This window comes from Chaetodon auriga, chromosome 14, assembly GCF_051107435.1.
Source record: "Chaetodon auriga isolate fChaAug3 chromosome 14, fChaAug3.hap1, whole genome shotgun sequence".
Classification (NCBI taxonomy): domain Eukaryota; kingdom Metazoa; phylum Chordata; class Actinopteri; order Chaetodontiformes; family Chaetodontidae; genus Chaetodon; species Chaetodon auriga.
Genome location: NC_135087.1, coordinates 15,412,085 through 15,435,658, shown reverse-complemented (window position 1 = coordinate 15,435,658; position 23,574 = coordinate 15,412,085). Strand labels below are relative to the sequence as shown.

The 23,574-nt window shown below is 42.5% G+C and overlaps 1 protein-coding gene across 1 annotated transcript in view; it reads left to right on the top strand.

Moving 5' to 3' along the window:
• The window catches only part of LOC143332232 (pleckstrin homology domain-containing family G member 3-like), a 31,972-nt gene that overhangs the window by 4,322 nt on the left and 4,076 nt on the right, over positions 1–23,574 (top strand). Inside the window, exons 2-16 of the mRNA XM_076749558.1 lie at positions 1,690–1,757; positions 12,309–12,832; positions 15,523–15,623; positions 17,405–17,474; positions 17,565–17,611; positions 17,723–17,873; positions 18,180–18,311; positions 18,871–19,053; positions 19,210–19,302; positions 20,022–20,108; positions 20,188–20,218; positions 20,435–20,536; positions 20,666–20,698; positions 21,981–21,991; positions 22,347–22,718. Coding sequence (XP_076605673.1) covers positions 1,709–1,757; positions 12,309–12,832; positions 15,523–15,623; positions 17,405–17,474; positions 17,565–17,611; positions 17,723–17,873; positions 18,180–18,311; positions 18,871–19,053; positions 19,210–19,302; positions 20,022–20,108; positions 20,188–20,218; positions 20,435–20,536; positions 20,666–20,698; positions 21,981–21,991; positions 22,347–22,718 — 1,986 coding nt within the window. The 5' untranslated portion in view covers positions 1,690–1,708. The remainder of the gene's footprint in view (positions 1–1,689; positions 1,758–12,308; positions 12,833–15,522; positions 15,624–17,404; positions 17,475–17,564; positions 17,612–17,722; positions 17,874–18,179; positions 18,312–18,870; positions 19,054–19,209; positions 19,303–20,021; positions 20,109–20,187; positions 20,219–20,434; positions 20,537–20,665; positions 20,699–21,980; positions 21,992–22,346; positions 22,719–23,574) is intronic.

Below are 23,574 nucleotides of genomic sequence, written 5' to 3'. Positions count from 1 at the left end.
CTGTATGGATATCCTTCCTCATTAAACATTGGCAACACTGGTATTTCAAGAATTAAGAGTATTTTAAAACCTGCGTTGTTTACATCTGTGTTTGCAAGCTAACAGTCATCTTCTCCTTTAACTGTGTTTTTGTATTGCTAGGTCAGAAACTGTAAATTAATGAAATGCCACAATCTAAATGAATGCGTGTGTTTCTTGGTCCCGTGTGCCTGTGGGCTTGCGTGTATGTGGGTTTTTGCACAATATTAATGAGACACAAACAGGAGGGGACCCTCATAAAAACAGTGCACCGCAGTGCTGTAATGGTCAAAACCTCCACGTGATATCTTTTAAGGAAATAAGTCAAACATTTAGTTTGCTCATGAGTCCAAAAAAAAACCAACATTTCATTTTGATAGGATGGATCAGATGTCTTCCCCTATTTACTTGTTGTGCTTTGCTGTCAATATCGAATGAATATAAAACAATAATAGTTTTGTGGCTGCTGACTTTCTTGTCCAGGAAACAAGCTCTTCTAGTCCAGGCTGCAGCTGCAGGGACCCTACAGTGAAGCAGTGATCTTAATGTGCGGATCCAGCTCTGTGATTTTTCTCCTTGCATTCCTGCACATCTTAATTGGCGAACCTCCTGGCAGTGGGCTCAGTTTGGCCTCGGCTGGCCTGGCTGTCAGCTCGGCACAGTGGCCAGCAAACGCACTAGGAACAATGCCCATCCTAATCCCTGAAGAATTCCCACTCCTCTGATCTAGCTGGCGCAAGAATGTGATGTTTAAAAGGCCGGAGGCTCACCAGGAATCACAGGGAGACAAGTTCTCATGCACAGTCTTCCATGTTAATTTGCTGTAAGGAGCCAGAGAGGCAGTGATGTGAGAAACTGGCATCACAGTGGCTCAGAGGGGACACACCTCATCATTAACAACACTGCATCTTGGCATGAGGGATTAGAAAAATCCAGGCCACCAGGGGTGAACCTGTAATCTCACGGGACAGTTACGTTGATAATGAGATAACTTGTTTTGATGTGACATGGATTTATTTGTAATGCGTACTAAACAACTTTATACAAACAAGACAGTTTTATATAAAATGTACCTGTTTTTGTCCCGTTTCATTCTTCAGTATTTTTGTGCAGCATTCACATTTGCAGTCTTTCTTTTTGTAAAGCAATCTGAAATGCTTTGTCTTTGAGGTACCAGTCAATTAAAGATACATAATTGATATTTATATAGCTCAAATTGCAGTCGCAGAGGTTCTCAAATCCTGTTACATTTACTTTGTAGCTGCTAAATCTCTTGCGTGTACGTTCATGCTAAACTATGACTGTTGTCTTTCCACCCCCCTCCTGCCTTTTCTCTACTGATTAGCACGAGCTCACATCACAATTTCCACTACTGTGCATACCTCAGCCCCGGCATTACTATACATTAGCAAGTGGCTGGCATGAGCCGAAGCAGAGCAGTGAGTAGGGGAATGGGAAGAATTTCCTTTTTGTAAGACCTGAATAGATTGGAGCTGGTTTGTTTTCAGTAAGCTAGGCCAGTGGAGAAAGCATGCCTCGCTTGACAAAAGGATAAAAACTTTTTTTAATGAGAACACATGAAGAAGCATAAGTATTGCCATGCTGTATGTACTGTACCTGAACCCTGAAGTGCCTAGATTCAGTTTGAGCCTTCATGTTTTGTTTTGTCAGCTCCAGAGGCCTGAGTGCCATGCCAGAGGGGTCCCATTCTGCTCTCCACCAGGGCCCAATGGGGGAAGGTAAGATCAATGCGGTTACATTCAGTATGCTCTGGTAATTGCTTCATATGAATTGACCAGTCTTATGACATGGAGTTGTAATGAGTCGGATTATTGCTAGTGGTATATCTGGTTACCCAGGATATTGTACTAACACAGCACAGAAGTACAGCAGAGGTGAATGGAAAAAATGCTTGAAATGGAAGAATAGAGGAAATGTAGAGGCTTTGAGAGGCCGAGCTGAGAGAGCAATGAACTTCCCTCCTACAGTCCAGACTGGCAGAGAGGCTCTTTGTGTGGCTGTGGAGCTTGTCCAAACCTCTTTCATAGAGCAGAAACCCCTGAACACTCGTACATCAAACCAGAATGTGTCAGAATCTCAGACAGCCAAGATGGTTGGTGTAACCAAGCAGTGTTGACCTCGTATGCTGGGGACCACTCAAATTACATATTATTTTAGTGTTCATTATCTTCAGTCACAGAGCCACAGCATTGACACAGGGCCTCTTTGTATCTGTTTGCCTGCTCTGTCCCTCAACCCCCCTGCTGCCCCCACTCCTCCTCTCCTCTCTACTGAACACATTTGGCGCAGGGCTTCCCCTTTGGCTGAAGAATACCACTGTGTCAATGGTTCTCCTTTTCCTCTGCGCCTGTCTCTTTGGTTCAGTTTTGGCCAGAGGAGGCTTTTGGCTGGGGGAGACGTGTGCCGCCCTCATGAAAATGTGTCTCTATTTCCTGAAAAGGCCACTCTGCACCAACCACACGTTCTCACAGCTCATTTTGCAGCTCAGATGTCCAGTGTGAAATCACCTTGGCATGACAGAACACCCACTTGCAGTTCAAACCTTTACAGACTGATTTTGTTTGTAGGCCAGTTAAAGTTAAAGTGTGACTTGCCTAATTCCCCTGCTGTGGATGGATGGTAATTAAGGGGTAGGGCTGCTGGAAATGTGCTATCTGTTTGAGGTGATGATTGGATGTGGTTAACAGGCAGGAGGACTGCATATGGTGTAAGGAAGCCCCCTGTCTGGTCAAGGTAAACAATAAAAAGGTAGTGGTAACTATCCAGCTGCGATTAATCACTTGTTGATATATAGTAATGGCGGGGCTGAGGTATGCATTTATGCATGTATGCATATAGGATCTCATGCTAATCAGGAGAGAAAGGGCAGGAGGGGGGCGGAATGACGGCAGTCCAACTTAACATGAATCAAAGAACTTTGTAATGAAAAAAAGCTGTGTGCATAATTTTCTCTAGCAGCAGGCTTTTGGGTGGCACCATGCATCATCAGACAAAACCAGCATAAAGGAAAATATTGCTCCAAGATGTATCCAGATGTTCTTTTAAGCTGTTTAAAGTATTTTTTTATTATTTATTTTTCGGCTGTTACTGTTCAGCACTTTGAATTCCCTTTTCCAGAAGAATTGAAGGGAACCTACATGAAGACCCCTCATATTTTCCATCTTCTAAATGTTCATCACGATGGTGAAAATAGGAACCAGCATGATTATAAACCTTGTATCCCACATGTGAAATATACCAGGTTAAAAAGGTAATGTGACATGCATTAGGCCATCAATCCAATGTCAGGCTTCAACAGACCTGAGGCAGCATGAAGCACCTCTTTCAAAGATAAGGGTTCCCTCTGACCTACTTAACCCCAGGCAGGAATGTAGCTGTGTGTGCAGAACGTACAGCTTTAAAGGGGTTTTGGGGGCGACGGATTGGATCATCTCCATTCACTGCAGCTTTTCCAGACCAGTGGGCATAGGGTTGTGGACATAGATATATGATGGCAGGGATGGCTGCGTCTCTGAGTGGGCTTGTCAGTGGAGCTCTTGGACTGGAACTCTTTCTCTGCTTAATTGCCTGTAGAGTTAATCACAGACAGCCTCAGGTGAGCCCGCAGAAACTCCTATTTTTGAAGTCATGCACGAATACTCTCCTATCCTGCATGTCCACAATACCTTGCTTGTGTTGCATAAGTTTATGTAAATCATTATATAACATAGCTACTGGAATTCCACATTCACTGTATTTCATTTCATTGTTTGGCTCAGACTCCTGTAGTCCTCACAAAAGAACTTATTTCAATGTAAATGATTTTACAGCCTCCTACAATGACATTCCTCCTATAGAGCTCTTCCGCTGGATTACCCACATTAGTTACAGGCTCCGTGCTTTGGGTGTTCCTGTTAGATGGCCTCTTAGAAACTCATTTGAATCAATAAAACTCTTTATCAGTTTCCTCCATAACACTTAACATTCAGCTGGCGTTTTGTAATCAGGCATGCGGTGCATTAGAATATTTTAGTGACGCAGAAAATGTCACGGTAAACACAACAATGGCTTAATAATATTCCTTGTATGTTATTGTTAAAGATGATTGGTGTAATGAATGCTGTTTCTTGTAAGTTATTGTAGCATGACAAAACATCTGTTCAGTGTTCAGTGAAGTACACAGAAGTAAGTAAGTGCCAAAGCAAACTATCAAATTCCTCATTTGACTGCTGTGTACATTAAGTGTTATTGACGCCAAAACTAGAGGATAAACAGCGTCACACCCTTTATAACGCTGCATGTGATGAACAGCTTGATGTGAAGTAAATTAAGTGTCTTCTCCCCCCCACACTTCACACAGCTGTCCATCCACCACCCTGTGTGGACTCTGCAGTGAGGCGCTAACAGGGCAGCAGTTTGGTTGTAAAGGTGATAAAGTTTACAATGCACTCACACCTCAGGGCCCAGATGGTGTGTGATGTCCAAAGGAAATGTGAGTTTTGAATAGATCCAAAGCTGGCTGTGTGCTGGTGTCTGAAGAGCTCTTGGGGGGGGGGGGGGGCTTGTTGATGGAGGAGTTTCTTAAGTGGATCATCACATGCCTATGTACTGAGGTTAGCTGGCACAGCTGGATCCTTTAAGAGCCAGGGTCGAGCACAGAGGAGGTTTACAGGATTAAAGTTGAGCCTTTTGAGGAGTTTTGTCTTTTTGGTACTTTGAGAATTCTGCCTCTCTGAAACATGTCAATCTTCAATGTCATTCTTAAAGTGACTAACCCTTTCCCTGTCTAATCCATGGGGTTTTTTTTTTTACTCAAGGATGTCAGGAATCTAAAAGCTCTAACAAGGGCATCTTGATGTTTAACTATTGTCAGTAAATGAGTGAAAGTTGTAGGCTGTGCAAAGCATAGTTTCACTTTAAAACACCAGAATTCCCCCAAAGCTTCCCAGCATAATGTTTTGACCTTGACTGTCGGTGTGGAATGCAGGTTCAGTTTGTGCGTGTGTACTCAGGCTCTGTTGTCCACTGCGCTTTATTTACCGACCTTCAGGCTAATTATTAACACAGCATTATAAGCTCCTTGTGAGGCCAAATACAGGTGTAAATCAAACTATGTATGAAAGGCTGTTAAAAGCAGAAAAAACCCCTGAAGTGACCTAAATTCTTTCCTCCATCAATGCAGGCCATCGGTCTCGGTGTCTGATCTCCAGTGTTGTGACTCATGCTGTTTGATAATGGTTCCTGAAGACTCAGGGGGCTTAATCCCCGGAGGCACCCTTTATGCTTGTGTCTCCTGAGGAGCAGCCATTCACCGTTGCCAGGTGGGGAGGAGTTTTTCCCAAGGGGATCAGTTCAAGACTGTCTCCCTGTCTCCCAACAGCCACTGGGGGAGGAGTTTAGTGCTAGAGGCTGTGGAGGGGTGTTGAAGATGGAAGTTCAGAGTGGATCTTGAGGGGCGGAAGGGCTTTATTAAGATGTACTGCAAAACATGATTCCCTCTTTATCCCCCAAGGGAAGTTAGGTCACACACTGAGCCCTTGCCTCTGAAAGAGTTAGCAGATTAGCAGTCGCCTGAAGTGCTGGATTGAAGTTGTGTTTTTTTTCTTCTTTGTGAGTGAGTTTACTAATCAACCAATTAAGAACTCGGGTATTCCACCTTGTTATGTGCTAATGTGGGAGTTGAAAGTTGTCTTTATGGCCACAGTAAAGAAAACAGGTGAAAAGACAGCTAGAATGTGATTTGATCTTGTTTTTTGTCAAGGAAGACAAGGGTATGTTGTAAGAAAAGTTATGTTACCTAGGAGACTTACATGGGTGAAGTTGCAACACAAACCTTTTTGTCCTCAGGGGATTGAAGTAATGTATGAAGCTGCTAAGACGGTGCCAGGCACCCAGGAAGCAGTTTCTTCCTAGATGATCCTCCCAGATGACTCAGTGTGATGAAAATAAGCACTGAAATGACCATTATTTCACAGTTTTATCAGAATTGATCACGCAGTTGCAGGTACAATCAAGCTAGTGTTGGGAGGAAGGTGGCTTTAGATGTGATTCATCGTACGTTGGGCTCAAATTCATCACCATTCGATAAATGACTCAGAGTGAATCAAGCAAGAGCAGCTGCGTGGTGTGTTACTAACAGAGCAGGCAAGGGCTTGTCTTTTTCAGTGAGATGTTATGTCCACAGTGCTGTCACTCTTACTTTTGTTCAGAAAACTGCTTGACACTGATGCAACTGACAGACTTGTCACTGGCAGCAAAACGTTGAGAGCAGTCAAGGTGCTTCACTCTGCCTTATGTTATCTGCTATCAGTTTTCCAGTGGAGAGAAAAGGTCATTTTTTGATGCTAAGAGCTCCTGCAGCTTTAGGATGTGCATTTGCATGCTAAACACTACAGGCTGTGTTGTTCCTGTTTCTTTGCCCCTGATTTGGTTAGAAAACAAAAGGCTGTATACCAGACAAAATGGCACAGGAGGAACTTCAGCAACAACTCAGGGTTGTTTTTGGAGTCTCAGGCAATTTTACAATGAAGTTTGACTCAGGATCCTACTAAGTTCAACTGAAATAGTCATAAAGGTGTGTCTCTCTCTGAGACAGCTCCTCGTTAACTGTGTAGTGCACACTCATTGTTCATCATATTTAAAGTCAGGTCAAAAGGAGTTGGAGGTGATGATTTAGGACATTGACAACTTTGTCTTTCAGGTTTCTTGCTTTGGTGGACCAATCTCAGTACTGCCATCTTTAAGGTAATAATTAGCGCATCTATATATAGTGTTGCTCTATAAAAAATATTTTAAACATATTATCACTTGAACTTACCTGTTGTTGATGCTTGTAACAGTTTCCATCAGGCACCATAATTTTTCGGCTGACATTGTTATTACCCTGTTTGTGTCTAGTTTGTTTCCTAATACCTTAAGTCAAGGAGACATTGTGTTATGCAACGCACTGTACAAAGATCTTGTGACTGTCATCCTGTTTGGAGTGTGAAACCGTAAACAGAAGTTAGTGAAGCCAGATATGTGGACGAGGCTGTTTGAGGTGTTGGAGAAGGAAAACTATAGCTTGCCCTGGGTAGAATTTGCATGGAGGCTGGTTTGCATGAACTGCTGTGAAAATGCAGTCACATCGTCAGTGTTTTGCAACCGACGATTAACGTCATAGCTACATGTTCTATCTTATCATGTTCTCAGAGCAGGTGGTAATATTTCAATGGAAAGCATGCTAAGATTGTTATTACATAATCCAGAGAGTATTCTTTTTAAAGGAGTGCTTTGTGTGCTATACACCAACCAATTCAGACAGATAAAGATCATCTCTGTTGTATATGAGTCTTCAGCTTTTTAGACAAGCTAATAACCAGGTTCTGGGATATTCGCTGTTTCTGTTCACCTCCTACACCACCTTATTAGGCATTGAATGTCAGTTTTACAGCCATGATGTCAGAGGCAGAGACATTTATGAACTCTCTGCATTGTTACCTGCAGGATACGCTCAGACTGAAATGGAAACAAGGGTAGACTTTACATTATTAGTTCTAGACTGATTAGTCATCGAGCCCCTCAGTGAGTGAATGTCCTGTCTGCTTTCAGCGATGAAGCAGACTGAAGTATTTGCCTTAAATCACCTGTCATATCCCCTACAGCCACTTCTTAATCATTCATACCCCCTCACACTCACTGGCTTAATTGTGAAGTTGAAGATCCCAGACTGGAAAGCTGTTTTTTAATTTTTCTCTTAACCTCCAAAATCACTTTACAACCATTTGGTTATGGTTGTATTAGCAGACACCAGCTCTGCATTAAAGTGAGCCATTGTCCAGGGGATTTCGATGCATGGAAGCAACAAAAGAGAAGGTCACGCTTGTAGCATTAACACACCTTTGTCTGTAAATGTTAACCTCGGCTTAACAGTCAGGAAACTGGAATTCAAAGAATTACAATGAGGGGTTTGGGAGGTTTTTTTTCTGGAATTCCAACCATTTTTCCTTCAGCAACAACATTGGTAATCTGTTCACACACAAGCAGCTGATATAAGGTAATCCACTGAGCATCACCCTACACACAACATTTTTGATGTGAACTTTGTTGAGACTAAATGAACTTTGAAAAACTGCACTGAGTTAATGAGGTTGTCTGAAATATAGTGCAAATACTACATTATCTCTCTACCCTTGACTTGGTTAATGGTTATGTGCGTGAGTTAACAACTGTAATGGTGCAGTGCTGAAACAAAGGAGAGTGTTGTGTTTTGTTGTGGTAGTATACTTTGTGAAATTGTGGTGTGTGAATGTGAAAATCCATGGCTTGGCTGAAATGGAAATTTGGTTCTGGACCATATACTTAGCTGTGCAGCCATTCTGTGGAAGTTATGATTTAACAGGTCCATCCACTAAGGTGTTGACAAAGAAGTGGTAGGGATTTTGACTTAAAATGGTTTTAGAGTATGGAGTTATAAAGAAGAAATCATTCCCTCACATGTGACCTGTTTGAACAACTTGAAGTCTTCCCTTTATTATTTATCTTAGCTGCTGTCTGTGCTGTGATCGGTGTGATTCTCCTCCTTCAAGTGTTTAAACAACTGTTGCTACCTATCAGAACAGTAATTTAATGCTGACTGTGGTCAGGTGGGAATAAGTCACACATGTGCAAGTTTCAAGTCAAGACCTTCAAGTCACATCCAAGTCAAAGTTAAATCATAAGAAATTCTGATGGTCTCCCCCAAATTCCATGTTTAAATCAGGAAAACTTACTGACTTGTCACGTTTTGTGGCAGTCAGTAACAAGCCTCCTGAGAGGCCGATTACAAGAATTGCAGCCTGAAATTAAAGATAGCCATTTGGGATTGGTTCTAATAGAATGGTGACCATGATACATGATGGCATATGGTAATGTTAGATCTTGGGTGGAGTAGGTTTTGTTGCACAGCTTTAACAATTCTGGCAGCATTGGAACAAAGCAGGCACCCATTTCTAATTAATTGCGTGTAAAAGAAGCACTTACGACAACAGAGAAATGGCATGTTTTGAGAAGTCTAACATGACTCTATTCTGACTCATCAAGTCATGTGACTCAAGTCTCCCACCTATGCTGACAGGTGAACTGAGTGTTCAAAAGTGTATGTTTGTGTGCAGATGATGTATGTGGCTGTCTTTCTGTAGCCAATTCTGTAGAAAACAGATGGTTTAAACTAGTGTGTGCTGCTCACTGCCTGTGTTATGGTGGTTTCTTTTTATAGACCTTTCCCTGCAGTTATTGCCAAAGCATCATTGGCATCTGGATTTTAAAGGATGAATTCCAAGAGCTATTTTTCCTACCAATAAAGTTAATGGTAACAAATTTGCTCTTAAAGCGGCCAGAAAGCTGTGCTTATCTTTGGCAAGTCACAGTTGCTGAAGGGAAAATCGCTTGAAGGTGACAAGACATTTAGTTTAGTATGCATATTCATTTTCCCATTGTTAACCATGAAGGCAATGGCTGTTAACACTGTAAATGCATCAACAATTGTACAACCAACAGATGCAAACAAATGCAAACAAATCATGATACAGCTGACACAAAATCAGACCACAGTACAAAAGAACACAACTATTTGTGTATACAAAAACATGCCAGGTAAATGAACAGCCCAATGGTGCTGTCTTTAAGTGAAAACTTGCATATATCTTTTTAAAAGCCTAAATTTGATACCAGGCACTTTACAGTCCTCCGCATCTGACAGCAGGGTGGCACAGCAATTTGCACGACTCTGCCACTGTGGCTACAGATCCCTCAGAGATTAGTTATAAATGTTTGCAGATGAAGTGACTCTAACTAAAGAGACTCTGTGGCACCGAGCAAGACCAGACACTCTGCTTTTATACTGTCTCTATGATAATGGTTGCTTATTATTCAGTATACTGAGATAACTGGTGAAAAACAAGGACATAGATGCATGTTCCTCTCTGTCTGTAGACACTTTGACTTTGTCCAGAGTGACAAGCAGAGTGGAAACACTTTGCACCACATCACACATGACCAGGCACTCGTTTATCTTAAGACCGCATGTTGACCAGATCGTTTGCGTTCCCCTGCACGACATGTTTCAACAAAGTCAGTGAGTGGTCCAACAGCGATGCCCTCCCCTGAAACATCTGGTGTGTTGTATCAGCCACAGATAATGGCTGTCTGTAGAGGCAGTACCCAAAGTGGTCAATCAAAGCTGTGGTCAGAGCTGAGCTGGTTCTAGAGTCAAGTGTGTGCTGAAGTCTTCAGATAGCATTCCTACACTGCCACGGTCTACTTTTTTTTTTTTAGTAGAGGTCAGTCAGGCTTGTCTTGCTTTGGCACTTAGGATGTGCATAAGAAGATGCAGGTTATGATTCTGGGCCATTGCATATTATATAGGAGAGTGGAAACTATGTATACATGGTGTTGATTTGTGCTGTTCCTCCCCTCCCTTTAACTTGGCATTGACTATAGTCTGCAACACAGCAGCTTTATTATAGAGGGATATTGGGTGTGAGGAAGAGAAAGGAGGAGGAAGGGAGTTTCACATGCCAGACACACCAAATATCAAAACCAAATATAAAGACAGAAGCGGCAAAGGAAGCGGATGCTTCGTTCTAATTCATAGTGGTGTAGTGAGTGTAATAGCTCACCACTACGCTCCCTTTACACCATCAACCCTGTGATTTGTCACGGAGCATAAACAGAGTTTTCTCTAGTGGTCAACTCCTGCCTGCCAGCTCATTCGTTTCTCCCAGTGAGGTTTAGCATGGGAACTGTGCTGTTGGGACGGCTTGGTGTGGATTGTGGAGCAAGATGTGCAGCGTGAATGAGACTCTTATGAGCTCAGTACTGACTCATGGAAAGTTTTAGGATGCCAAAAGAGGTGTGTGTGTGTGTGTGTGTGTGTGTGTGTGTGTGTGTGTGTGTGTGTGTGTGTGTGTGTGAGTGAGTGAGTGAATAAACTGAAAGGCAGTTTGAGCCCATCATCCAGCTGCATGTCGCACTTTTTTCAAGATTTCATAAATCACTAACTTTGAGCATTTTCCATACTCTCGTGTGAAGTATTTGTCTTGTTTAGCATGATTTATTCCAAGGAGAGCCATAAAAGTGTGTTCTCTATAAAACTGAATATGGGAGATAAGGCAAGTGAGTACGCTTGTTCATAGTGAATCCTTTGAGTTATAGCCTCTTAAAGACTGGTAAAATATCTTTTCCCGACAACATCAGGTTTGTCTTATCAGCTGAGGACTGGTGACCAATAATGCATATCTAATGATGAACATATTTAGGTTACAAGCTTGTCAACATTGGTGAAAGAGAATGTATTTCAGACTCATAACAGAAACTCCATCTGTAAGCTATCAACACCAAATTATGCTCTCCATCCCCACTTGGCAATATCACCTGAGTAATTGAATGTTTTGCTTAATGGTGGTTTGTGCCTCGTAGATTTCCATTTATTAGTTTGAAGTCAAATTACATGACAAAGCTTCATTTCTTTAGCTGGGCAAAATGGTTTTGACCCCTTTGCCCTGTGAATATTTAAGGAAATGGAGCTCTCTGCACGGTGGCCACTCAGTGCTCCATTCTCACACCACCATGACTTCATATATTTAGGAAACGCTTGTTAGGAAAATTCCCCGTTTGGCCAGGAAGGATGTGAAACTGAATATGGATTCCATTTCTCTTAAATTCAAACCTAGCTCAATAAAGACATATAAACAAAGCTTCTGGTCCCCTTCCCCACTTTTTTCTTCTCTTCAGTTCCCCCTCCCCTCTCTGTTTTTCCAAGGTTGAGCCTTCAGCAGTCAGGAGAACAAGAGGAAATGGCTGAGTTTTCCACAGAATATGCAGTGTTTTAATTTAGGCCATGTCAGTAATGATTTGAGCAAGGCCTTTTACTGTAAACCACTTCTCATGTCTCAGTCTGGGCGTAGAGACACAGAGCTCTGAGCTGTCTTAGATTAATTTCTGGATAGCAGTCTGTTCAGTGTAGCTAAAATTATATTTATCTGAAGTTGTCACTAAGAAGTCATCGCTTTGCTGGTATTTATCTACGTGGCAAGACAAGTCATCACTAGAGACAATTTGAAATGCATCTGGTTTGTAAAACCATTACATTACTCAATGTTAACAACCAAAATGACATAAACGATGAAATTCCTAGCCCTCTTTAAGGATTTCAGAATGAGATGAATGTCCCAGTGTGTTGACCATACTACCTTTTAAAAAAAACTGCCTTACTGTCTATCTCTCATATTCTGACACCTACCTTCTGTCTGTGTTCTTCTCACCTGTCCCAGAATCTCCTCAGTTGTCCTCACCCCTCTCCACCAGTGAACATGACCAGGCAAATGTTGACCTGGGCCCAGACTGTGACAGCCGGCTATGTGTGGAGCCACTGGACGGAGAGGGTGAACGTCCAGTGAGCCTGGTGTCCACCCTGTCCTCTGGTTCATCCCGCGATAGTCGCAGCCTTTTTGGGAGCTCCGTAGCCCTTCCTTCCTCAACCACCCCACCCATACCGGGCGAGGAGGACATAGACTTGGAGCTGAGCCCAGCCGAAGGCACCGGAGAGCGGGCGGGCGACCAGAGTCCCACCCTCACACGCTCTCGCCTGGAGCCCAGGGTGATCAGCAACCAGTGGAACAACAACAACGCCACCTCCAACAGGAAGGCGAGTGGCGAAATCCCTCACATCCCTGCCTCGCCTGTCGTCACAGATGCCATGGCACCCAACCCAAAGCTGACCTATGTGGACCGCGTTGTCATGGAGATAATTGAGACGGAGCGCATGTACGTCAGGGACCTGCGCAGCATCGTGGAGGTGAGTGGATGTCAGGGCTGTGCTGACTGTATTCAAACTTAATTTTCCGTTACAGTTGGTGTTTTTCACTTCCAGCCAAGTATTCACTGTGAGCCAACCATCTGATATTATAGAGGGTAAATCATCAGTATGCTGTGTATTTAAAGCACATGTTTGACTTGGATTAATGTGCAGCTATGACTTCATGTCTACAGCACTCTTCGGAGGTGATTTACTGCATTTGGCCAGCCAGGAGCCAAAATAGGGGAATTGGACTCAATGGTTTTTCAGAGCAAATGTCTTCTGTGTTCCAAGCAGCTGTTGGTGGTCACAAATGAGTCCTGTACTTGTAAAACATCAAGTGGATTTTTCTTTTTCTTTTCAATACCAGCATCCACTCTGATATCCTGCTTTCCAAACAGTCAGTTGAAAAAAATGCATACCTGACATCTGGCAATTGTGTGCTTTGTTTATAGATTTCTCGTTCTGGCTGTGGAAAAGTTAGGCCTGCGCATAGTGTTGTATATAAACCATTCTGTATATTTACAGTGCAGTGAAAGTTTTCAGCCTGTCGCCTGGGAGTATGAACTCTGCTCATATCTGGAGTTCAAAGACACAGTCAAAACTGGGACAGAGCGCAGGTCTTTCATGGTTGAAGTATTGCACTTTGTGATCTTAGTCAAAGATAGTAGAAACCTCATTGCAGAGATGTGAAGCACTGAAAATGGACCAGGGATGATTCTACCACTCAACAGACCACTTACATCTTATCACATCTTCTACCTTATGTAGTTTGGAAACAACTTCCAGACCGAGAAACGTCTGTGGCCCCTCAGTCTTTCCTCAGCCTCGCATAGAAACAGGAGCTCTCTGCTGCACTGATGGTAATGTCTTTAACACGTGAGGCATTTCTGAGTATGATTGGCAGTGAACCAGCTAGCACCTCTCCTCACATTGTGTCTGACTGTGCTGGCGTCTGGCAGTTGCTGTGGGAGGGAGTGCTACCCCCGTCTCAGCTTGAGTAACGACTTGCTCCTGACAAACACTTTCAGGACTTCTAACTATTTCACTTGACAGGAGCAGCAGGCTGGCCTGCTCTGGCCCCGGCTGCACGAGCCCTGCAGCGAGCTCCAGCCTAGCCTGAGCTCTGAAGTCCTCCCAGCCAACAAAAACACTTCCATCTTTGTGCAAACTGGAGAAATAACACAGATGAAAGGAGATTGGTTTTTCCATAGGCTACAGTGTGGGAACTAGTCTAGTACAGATGTATCCTCTATCCCTTTATGATTGCAGTATGGTCTCCATCAAAATGATTCCACGCAGCTCATTTTAATTTCACACCAAGCCTTGAATCTGACAGAGATGCGTGAAACTCGTCCTTCATTTCGGCATTGTTTCTTCAGCGAGCTAATCCAAAGCTTCCACTTGATATTGACGCTGAACTCACGAGCAGCTGCTGAAGCTGTGTTCACTCTGCCTTTAGATCTACTCTGTCACTCTGTCTCAAATTTTCAGAATAGCTGTTTGACCCAGCTGGTTTCACGTGTCTAAATACATCCCCAACACCTGGCCTAAACACACCCAGAACCCTCATACGCAGCATTGTTGAAACAAGAATGTGGTCAGTGTTTCAGAAAGACCTGGACTAACATATTACTTAGTATAATTAGTATAATTTATGTTTACCACAAGAATTTTTGACCCACAACAGTATTACAAGGACAAAGCAGCCTGCTTATTCTTTAATAATAACGGCACAGCTTATAGTCCTATAAAAAGGAGACTATATATATAGCATGAAATCTCTCACAGTATACTAAAGGTCACATGTTTATGGTGGTAGCACAAGTGGCGAGTTTTTCTATCGGAGAAGATGACACACCGACTGTAAGTCACTGCTGTCACTGCACTGGAGTTCTTCATCCATAACCGCTGCAGTTCATTCAGCAGAATGCTGTGATGACTCTGACACTGCAAAGTGTGTGTGTGTGTGTGTGTGTGTGTGTGTGTGTGTGTGTGCGCGAGAATTTGCACCACATCGTCTGGGTCGTTGGGTGTGTGTGCAAGCTGTTTACTGGCATGCTCTTTATATAGTCGCTGCGTGTGTGTGTGTTTGTCCCTCGTCAACTTGCTCCACTACTTGTTTGGAGTTGTTTGTGTGCCACATGAGTGTGGAAGGAGGGTAATCATCCAGATGTTGGCATATCTTGCCACTGTGTTTTTAGATATTTTTATCTACTTCTGAATGTATCTCAGGTCCAGGGGGAGTCGGGTCCTTGGAAGGGAACAGGCTGTGCTGATGTTTATGGTCTCGGTACAACAGAACCTCTTCCAGACAGTCACACTGGCTTCTAGTCAATGGAACAAATCCTTAAAAGGATCCTTAAAAGACCACATCAGTTTAGTGTGAATTACTGTTAGGATCAGAACAAAAAAGCCTTGAAATCAAGATAAAACATATTTTATGCACAGTCAGAGAAATGTCATACACTGCAGCCCTGAATCTGCAGGAATCAGTCGGTCAAACCAAATGTCTTATGACAACCGAGCGCACATCATAGAGGATATTACAGGAACACAAGGAGAATTTAGCTTTATATTCATCCTCCCTCTAGTGGTAAGAATTTGGAAGGACCCATATGACACTTGACATGGTCTTTTGTAGATAACTGCATCTTTCATGTGTTTGTCCATCTCTATTGTTTTTCCAGGATTACTTGGCTCACATCATCGACATGAGTACCCTTCCCATACGACCAGAGCAAGTGTGTGCCCTGTTTGGAAACATAGAGGACATCTATGAGTTCAACAGGTAAGTGACTCCCACAAAGACAAAACATGCTGGGAAGACAGATATTTTATAGAGATGTTTAAAGTAATGCTGTAACCACACCTATAATGATCACCCTATTCCACAGTAGTCAAAACTACAAGATAATCACTGAAAATACACTCATTACTGCATTGTGTAAACTTCCTTTAATATGGGAATGTTAACGTACTTTGATTTGTATCTACTCCAACATAATGACGAATGTTAAGAATGCATGATGCTTGACTGCTTTTATCTCACTTGCTGCTGATATTTTTGACATAAACGGATACAATGGGAAACAAAAGAGCAACACACACTTAGGCAAATATCTGAAAGCCAGGGAAGTGGTGGTGCAGCTAGCTTTACATTTAATCATTTTATGTCAGCAAGTGCTCATTGCTGACCACACTGCCTGCCAAAACACACATTAACATTCCTCTCCCCCTCACCGCGAGGAGCCTCCCTGCTCGTGCCAAGGCTACCATACAGCTCTGAACCTCAAATGAGGATGATTTGATTCTTATTACCTTTTAATGAAATTCTAACCACCTCTACAAGACAGTTTTTGACGGGTTTTGGATTCAAAGGGGCCCCGTATTGCCCTTTTCTGGGAGATTAATCTTTTGTTCTTGTCACATCGCACTGGGAGGTCGTGTTTTCTTTAAGTTAGCAATGCAGATAGTGATGCTGTGTTTCATTAGAGTATTCTTTAGGTGGAGAAATGCGTGTCAGCCTGCGAGCAGGTGCCATGATGGTATATATCAAAGACATTTGCCAATTTGCGAGAGGCTGCCCAGGCGAGACCAGATTTTTGTCTTTTTTTAATAGTTCACCATCCAGGGATCACACACTGACTGTGAAAGACCGCATACAATACACTGGAGATGTTTTGATAACAGTTTCTTACTGTGCTGTAATTCAAACCCTGGGTTCGCTCTCAGTAATCTTGGTCATTAAATCACTTTTGACATGAACATTCATTTGTTAACTCATAAAGGACCTTGCTGTTATGCAGGAATTTTTGTATGTGTTTCTAACACTTAATCCTCTTCCAGCCTTGAATATTGTTGACAAAGCAATCATGGACAAATATTGACTTCATGTCCAAAATAAATCTCCACTCCAAGATTTTGTCATTATACCACGAGCATGTTGACACATTAGCTTGTACTCGCTCTCAGTGAAGCTGCATCGTCTTTGATCTCAGCTGTGGAATGCTGGGGATGAATTGTGTTTGATATCTTCATGTGTGAACTGAACAGCTTGCGTGCAGAGTACTTGCTCTGATTGGTGATGGTCAGGTTTTTTTGTACAGTTGTATTTTTCCAGCCACCCTGCCATCATGTCTCCTCCATGTCAGTCCAGCACATTTTGCTGAGGGGCTGCCACACCGTGTAAAGCATTAAAACACCTTACAACTCTCAGGTTCTGGTTTCCCAAGCTCTGAATAAAGCTTCTTTTTGATGGCACTGAGGGCATGGAGAATTCCATGTTGAATGTTCATTCACGCTCAGTCTGAGCTGCAACAAGGCTCAGGTTTAATGGTGTTTGCTGCCCTCTAGTGGCAGTATGTCTCAACAAGGGTTGCATCCCAGTCAAGGCAGATATAGAAGACAAAGACACAGAACAAGTATTGATATTGGTTTATTGAATTTTGCCTCTCATCATTATTCTTTCCTGCTGTTTAATTCTGTTTTTGTTTTCCTCCCTAAACAAATGAATTAGCTTAGTAAGCCCATTAACACTCAGTTTCCTTTCTGTTGTGTTCTTTGTTTCAGTGAACTGCTGCAGTCCTTGGACATGTGTGAGAACGACCCTGTGGCCATCGCTCGATGCTTTGTAGTTAAGGTGAGAGGAACTGTCCTCTTCATACTGATTCAGAGTCACATCAAGAACATTAACCCTAATAATGTGTTTGTCTGTCTTGTGTTTCCTCAGAGTGAATACTTTGAAATATACACTCAGTATTGCACCAACTATCCCAAGTAAGTAGCTAAAAAGTATTTATTTTAATTCAGCCTTTGCTGGTGATGCCATGTATAAGTATTTACTTTGAGAGTCAAAGTTGATATGATCAATATAATTCTCTGCTGCAGCTCAGTGGCGGCACTGACCGACTGTATGAGGAGTAAAACATTGGCCAAGTTCTTCAGGGATCGGCAGGCTGCTCTGAAGCGCTCCCTCCCTCTGGGCTCCTATCTGCTAAAGCCGGTCCAGAGGATCCTGAAATATCACCTGCTGCTTCAGGTACAGAATGTTCTCAGTGGTCATTGTGTTGCAGCACACAGGCTTTGGTTGTGTGATCTTTCTGCTATTTATCAATGAACAGTTCTCAGACCGTTTGGATTCTGATGAAGTAGTGTGTTTCTTACACTGTGTGACTGATTGTCTCTGCTTTGGTTCCCTGGTTAAAAGCTGTTAACTCTTTCACAAGCTAAAAGCAACAGAAAAATTACAAAAAGATTGAGTTGGACACACATTTTTGTTTGATTGGGAGTGGATTCAACTAGTTCCCTGCACCTTGTCAAAAGTTGTCCCTCATCTCTTTTAAAGGAAATTGCAAAGCACTTTGACCCAGACGAGGAGGGCAGTGAGGTCGTTCAGGAGGCCATAGACACCATGACCGGAGTGGCCTGGTACATCAACGATATGAAGAGGAAACACGAACACGCTGTCAGGGTGCAGGTGAGAAGTTAAAACACATGCATGCCAGCGTCCATTTGAAAAGGTGCATTTAAGCCATTGTCATGCAGTCATACTTACAGAACATAGTCAAGATGCATTTTTCCCACTCTCTCAGACACCCTACAGTCATTCTTTCAGCTCTTCTTGCTCTTTCTGCTTCTTTTATTGGTTTATTGCACATTTGATTTTCTCAGCAAAGCACCCCTCTGTGTCTTCCATCTCTTCCATAAATGTGTCTTTTAAAGCTCCAAATCTCTAAGTATTCCCAAGTAGATATTGTCAAAGGCAAATCCATGAACCTTCACAATTTGCTATTGACCTGTACGTCTTTTCTCAAGTCTAGCTGAAGGTTGAAATGGAGGCTGCAGCTTTTTAGTGATTTTCTTAGTTTGAGTCTTTGACAGAGTGGATGGTTCGCCTACCTGCTTTTCTGTAAGGACACATGTTTTAAGGATTACATATAAAAGCTGCCACTTGGCTGGCATTTATTCTCTTTTATGCTTAAGGAACATGACTGAGAGTGTGCTCTGGGGTTGTGTGCTTTCATGTACATCTGCAGGAGATACAGTCTCTTCTGATCAACTGGAAGGGTCCTGACCTGACTACATATGGAGAGCTGGTGCTGGAGGGCACCTTTCATGTCCTGCGGGCGAAGAACACCCGTACACTCTTCCTCTTTGAAAAGATGCTCCTCATTACCAAGAAAAGAGGGGAGCACTATGTCTACAAGATCGACATCTCCGTATGGATTTTGGACATTATTTTCATTGATTAGTGATTTAATAGTTTAGAAAATGTAAATTACACAAGACATTTTTGATAAGGTAGCAAATCAAGACAGGTAACAAACTCAATTATGGGAACCCCAGCTACATCACTACTTTCATTGTGGTTGCAGTGCTCCACCCTAATGCTCCTTGACAGCGCCAAGGATCCCCTGCTCTTCAGTGTCATCCATTTCAAGCATCCCAAGCAACCCCACACTGTGCAGGTAAATATGAACGCCAGTGACACATAGTACTTCACTCCAATTACAAAACACCGTAGTTCATCTTTACAATCCTGATTCCAAAGAAGTTGAGACACTATGCAAATGATCGCATTCTGTTTTTATTAACATTTTACAAACGAACCAACAACAGTTTTATGAAGTGTTCCTGAGCGCATGTAGTAATGTCTTTTGTTCAATCATGTGTTCACAAAGTTGTGAATCTCGCTCCATTCTTGCTTGTGAACAACTGAGCCTTTCCAGGATGCCCAATCATGATACTCTCACCTGTTACCAATGAACCTGTTTACCTGTGGAATGTTCCAATCAGGTGTTTTTGGAGCATTCCACATCTTTCAGATTCAGAAAAAGCAGATATTTACAAAAATCAATAAAGTTGATGAGGTAAAACATTATATATATATATATATAGTCTTCGTACTATTTATGTGATGTAACAAAAAGGTTTAGCAAATTATCACATTCTGTTTTATTTATTCCAGTTGTTTTGGAATCAGGGTTGTAGTTGTATTATAATTGTTTAGATTATTGAAGAAAATTTTTTTTTTTAACCATAATTTTTCTATTTGTATTTTTTTCCAGACTCTTAAGAGCCAGTGGTTTTGTACTGCAATTTGTCTCCATTCTGTTTGCGTGTGTATCTGGTGTGTCTTCATTAACTTCAACGACTCTTTTGAAATGACAAGTGCTTGTTGTTCCAGGCCAAGTCAGTAGAGGAGAAGCGTCTGTGGGCCCATCACATAAAGAGGCTCATTCTTGAGAACCACAACACCATCCTCCCTCAGAAGGTGAGCAGCACCCCCCCTCACCTCTTCCTTCTCAGCTGCTGCAGAATTGTATATAAACACGCTGTCTTTCTCTTTGAAGGCAAAAGAGGCCATCCTGGACAATTCTAACTGTAAGTGTTACTAATAGAGCAGCATTTGTTGCTAGGACCAGTTCAACTGTTTCTATAGCAACCAAAGATGCTGCTCACAAAAGAGGAGGGTGGTTAATTTTCAGTGGAAAATATGGATTGCTGTTTAATATAGTCTGTAACCTGTCCGCCTATGTGGAGAAAATTGTTTTTCTAACTGCTGCTCTGAGTGTAATGACAGACCCCTCTGCTGCTCAGATCCAGGGAAGTACCACTATAGTCCTGAGAGGCTGAAGAAAGCAGAGTCCTACCAAGCTGATGACTTCCATCTTGGAGGGCGAAATGGGAGAAGAAGATCAGGTTAAAGACCCCTACTCGATCTATTTGTTTCGCATTAGTATTTGTAATATCACTAGAATAGTATTGCTGATGAGTAATTGTCGCCTACACCGTGAGTGAGTTATCTTTCTTTTATTTCTGCCTTTTTAGAGCCTGCAAAACAAAGCGTAAGGACCACAAAAGGTTGGTACATTGTGGGCTTTTTTATTGACATCACTGTGCAACCCCAGTGACAAAAAGGCTGGGATGCTGTGTGAAACATGAAGAAAACAGAAGGCGATCATTTGCTAAACCTTTTTGATACACCACGTAAACAGTACGAAGACAATATATATATATGATGTTTTTACCTCATCAACTTTATTGATTTTTGTAAATATCTGCTTTTTCTGAATCTGAAAGTCGTGGAATGTTCCAAAAACACCTGTTTGGAACATTCCACAGGTAAACAGGTTCATTAGTGACAGGTGATAGTATCATGATTGGGTATGAAAGGGGCATCCTAGAAAGGCTCAGTCAGTCACTAGCAAGGATGGAGAGAGGTTCACCACTTTGTGAACACATGATTGTATAAACAAGATTAATACATGGGCTCAGGAACACTTTGTAAAACTGTTGTTGGTAAACACAGCTCATTTGCAAATGATTGCATTCTGTTTTTACAAGGCATCCCTTTTTTTTGGAATCTGGCTGGTACGTTCAGTTCAGGTTTGGCAGCCAAAAGAGAAGTTTGGGCAACAGTTTGATCCACATTGTGGATGCAGTGGCCCAGCATCCCCACAGCCCTACCAAGGTGGTTTTATGTCTGCCCAGTAAAAGCTGTTGCACATCTCCTTGTGCTTTGTTTTTCCCCCAAAGACACCTGGAAAGCAGATCAAAAGACACTTAACTCCCACTCCACTGGCCTCACCCATAATGAAGTTTAATATAATGCCAGATCAGCCGTAGGCTTTGTCATACACAACCTCTTGTCAGTAGTCAAATTCAGCCTTGCCTTCAGATCTGCATGTCTTCCGGCTGTCATCTACTCAAATTGGCCATTATGAAAGAGAAAATCTCTGTGTCCCCAGTTCTCCTTTGCTCACAGTTGAGATCAATTTTTCAAACCAATGTAATGAAGAAGCAATTTTCATGTCAACCTTCCCATCTCTGTGAGGGAGTAGGTCATCACTTCCTGGCTAATTGCATCATGTCCAGTTTGAGCATCTGAGAGGAAGATGTTTCTAATTGGTATTTATCTAATCACAAGGCCTCCCTTAAGTCTGGCCCAGACTAACTACTGCCTGACTCAGTCTTTGCTTCTGCAGGCAGAGATTGTGTCCTGACCATAATTGTACAAGATGCATGTGGTATTCATGTTATTTTGTCATGTAATATTCCACTTGAACATGCTTTTTTTCCAGACTTATTGACAGTCTCATTTGTTCATCTCTCCCCCTCCCCTTTATCTTTACTCTCCATGCAGCTGTTTTGAAGGTAAGCACCTGAAATCCAAATGTACTCTTTCATTGAACCTTGATAAGCTTTTTCATTCTGTCGGGTTTTTTAGGTCAGAGTGCAGTGGTGAGATATGGTTTACCCAGATTTGACTCAGCAGTTCAAACTTTCTATTCTAATTGCAAAATGACTCAAAGCAAAAAAAAATGGAAAAGTGCAAACCTAATCTTCACAGAGCACACTTGGACTTGCCCTGGATTACCAAAATCATATCTCACCCAAAGCTAAAGCAGCTTTATGATTATTCCATCCCATTTAAAGCCTTGCAATCACAACATGACTCTAGCACTGGCCTTGCAATAACAAACCACATGTCTATGACTTCACGCTACAGCATGCAGACAGTGAGGGTGCACTGCTGGGGGAGAGGTGCTCCCTTCAGCCAGCCAGTAGTGTCAGTACACTGACCTCCAGTCTAGGCGAGCCCCAGGCTGAGAGGCCATGTGTGGAGGATCTAATTCCCAGAGGGGACTCTCTGGAGCAGCTAAGTCCTACTGACAGTGACCCGAAACTGGGCTCTTCACCCAGTGAGGGGGGGCTGGAGCTGGAGGAGGCAAAGGAGGAGGATGAGGAGGAGGGGGAGAGTTACAAGGAAGATAAACTGATGGGAGACGACCAGGTAGCCGACTTTGCCAGCTCAGTGCTGGCAGCCATCTCCTGCTGGCACTATAAAGCCAGGGCTTTGCTTTCTACTCACTTCACAACGGTGAGGGTTTCTGCCACCCACGAGTTTCCCATTTCCTGCTCCATTCCACTGGCTTACCAGTACTTTCTGCTACTCTCTCTCCCACGCTGGCTCTCTCTCCCTATTTTTTTTTCTTTCGTAAACAGAACCAACTAACACCTGCTACCGTTTGCACTGTGCACATTGACTGCCTAAATTCATGCTATTGAAGTGCATGGACTGAAGTTCTCCCAAACGGCTAATAGTCAACTCTAAAACATGCTGCATGGGTGAAACGTAAAAGTCTGACTTGGTGACTTGGTGCATGTGTTTGCCTGCATTGTTTTGTTTTTGGAGCTGAAGGTCATCCCACTGTATGCATGTTCTCCTCTCACTGTATGTTTTCCTCATCTGTGTAGTTCCAGTGTGCTGTGTTTCACGATTGTGATTTTTGGGACGTGATTGATGTTGAAGCTCATGATGTTGAGACCATGCCTGCATTTGCATTACAGCCAGTGGCTTAATGTGCCCTGTTAAATGTTGTTTGACTTCAAAGGTTAATGTAGCCATCTAATGAAATTATCATTATAATAGCAAGAGCTTTGCTCTTTGATACCCATATTTCCTAATCATATTTCCCCTCTGAATTTTCATTATTAGAAAAGTCTTTGTCAAGAGGTTAATTGTTATGCCAGTATTGTCTCTGAATATGAATTGATACTTGTTATTGGAAGTCTTTTATTCTGACCATTGTAGTGGATTTTTCAAGGCTGACCTGAAACCACATTAAGTGGAAATGTTTGAGCGTGTTCTTCTGCCTCATGCTGCCTCACAGTGTGATCTTTAGGATGATTTAGAATACAAACTTTTAGTTTAATGTCAAGTTTTGCTCTTTCAG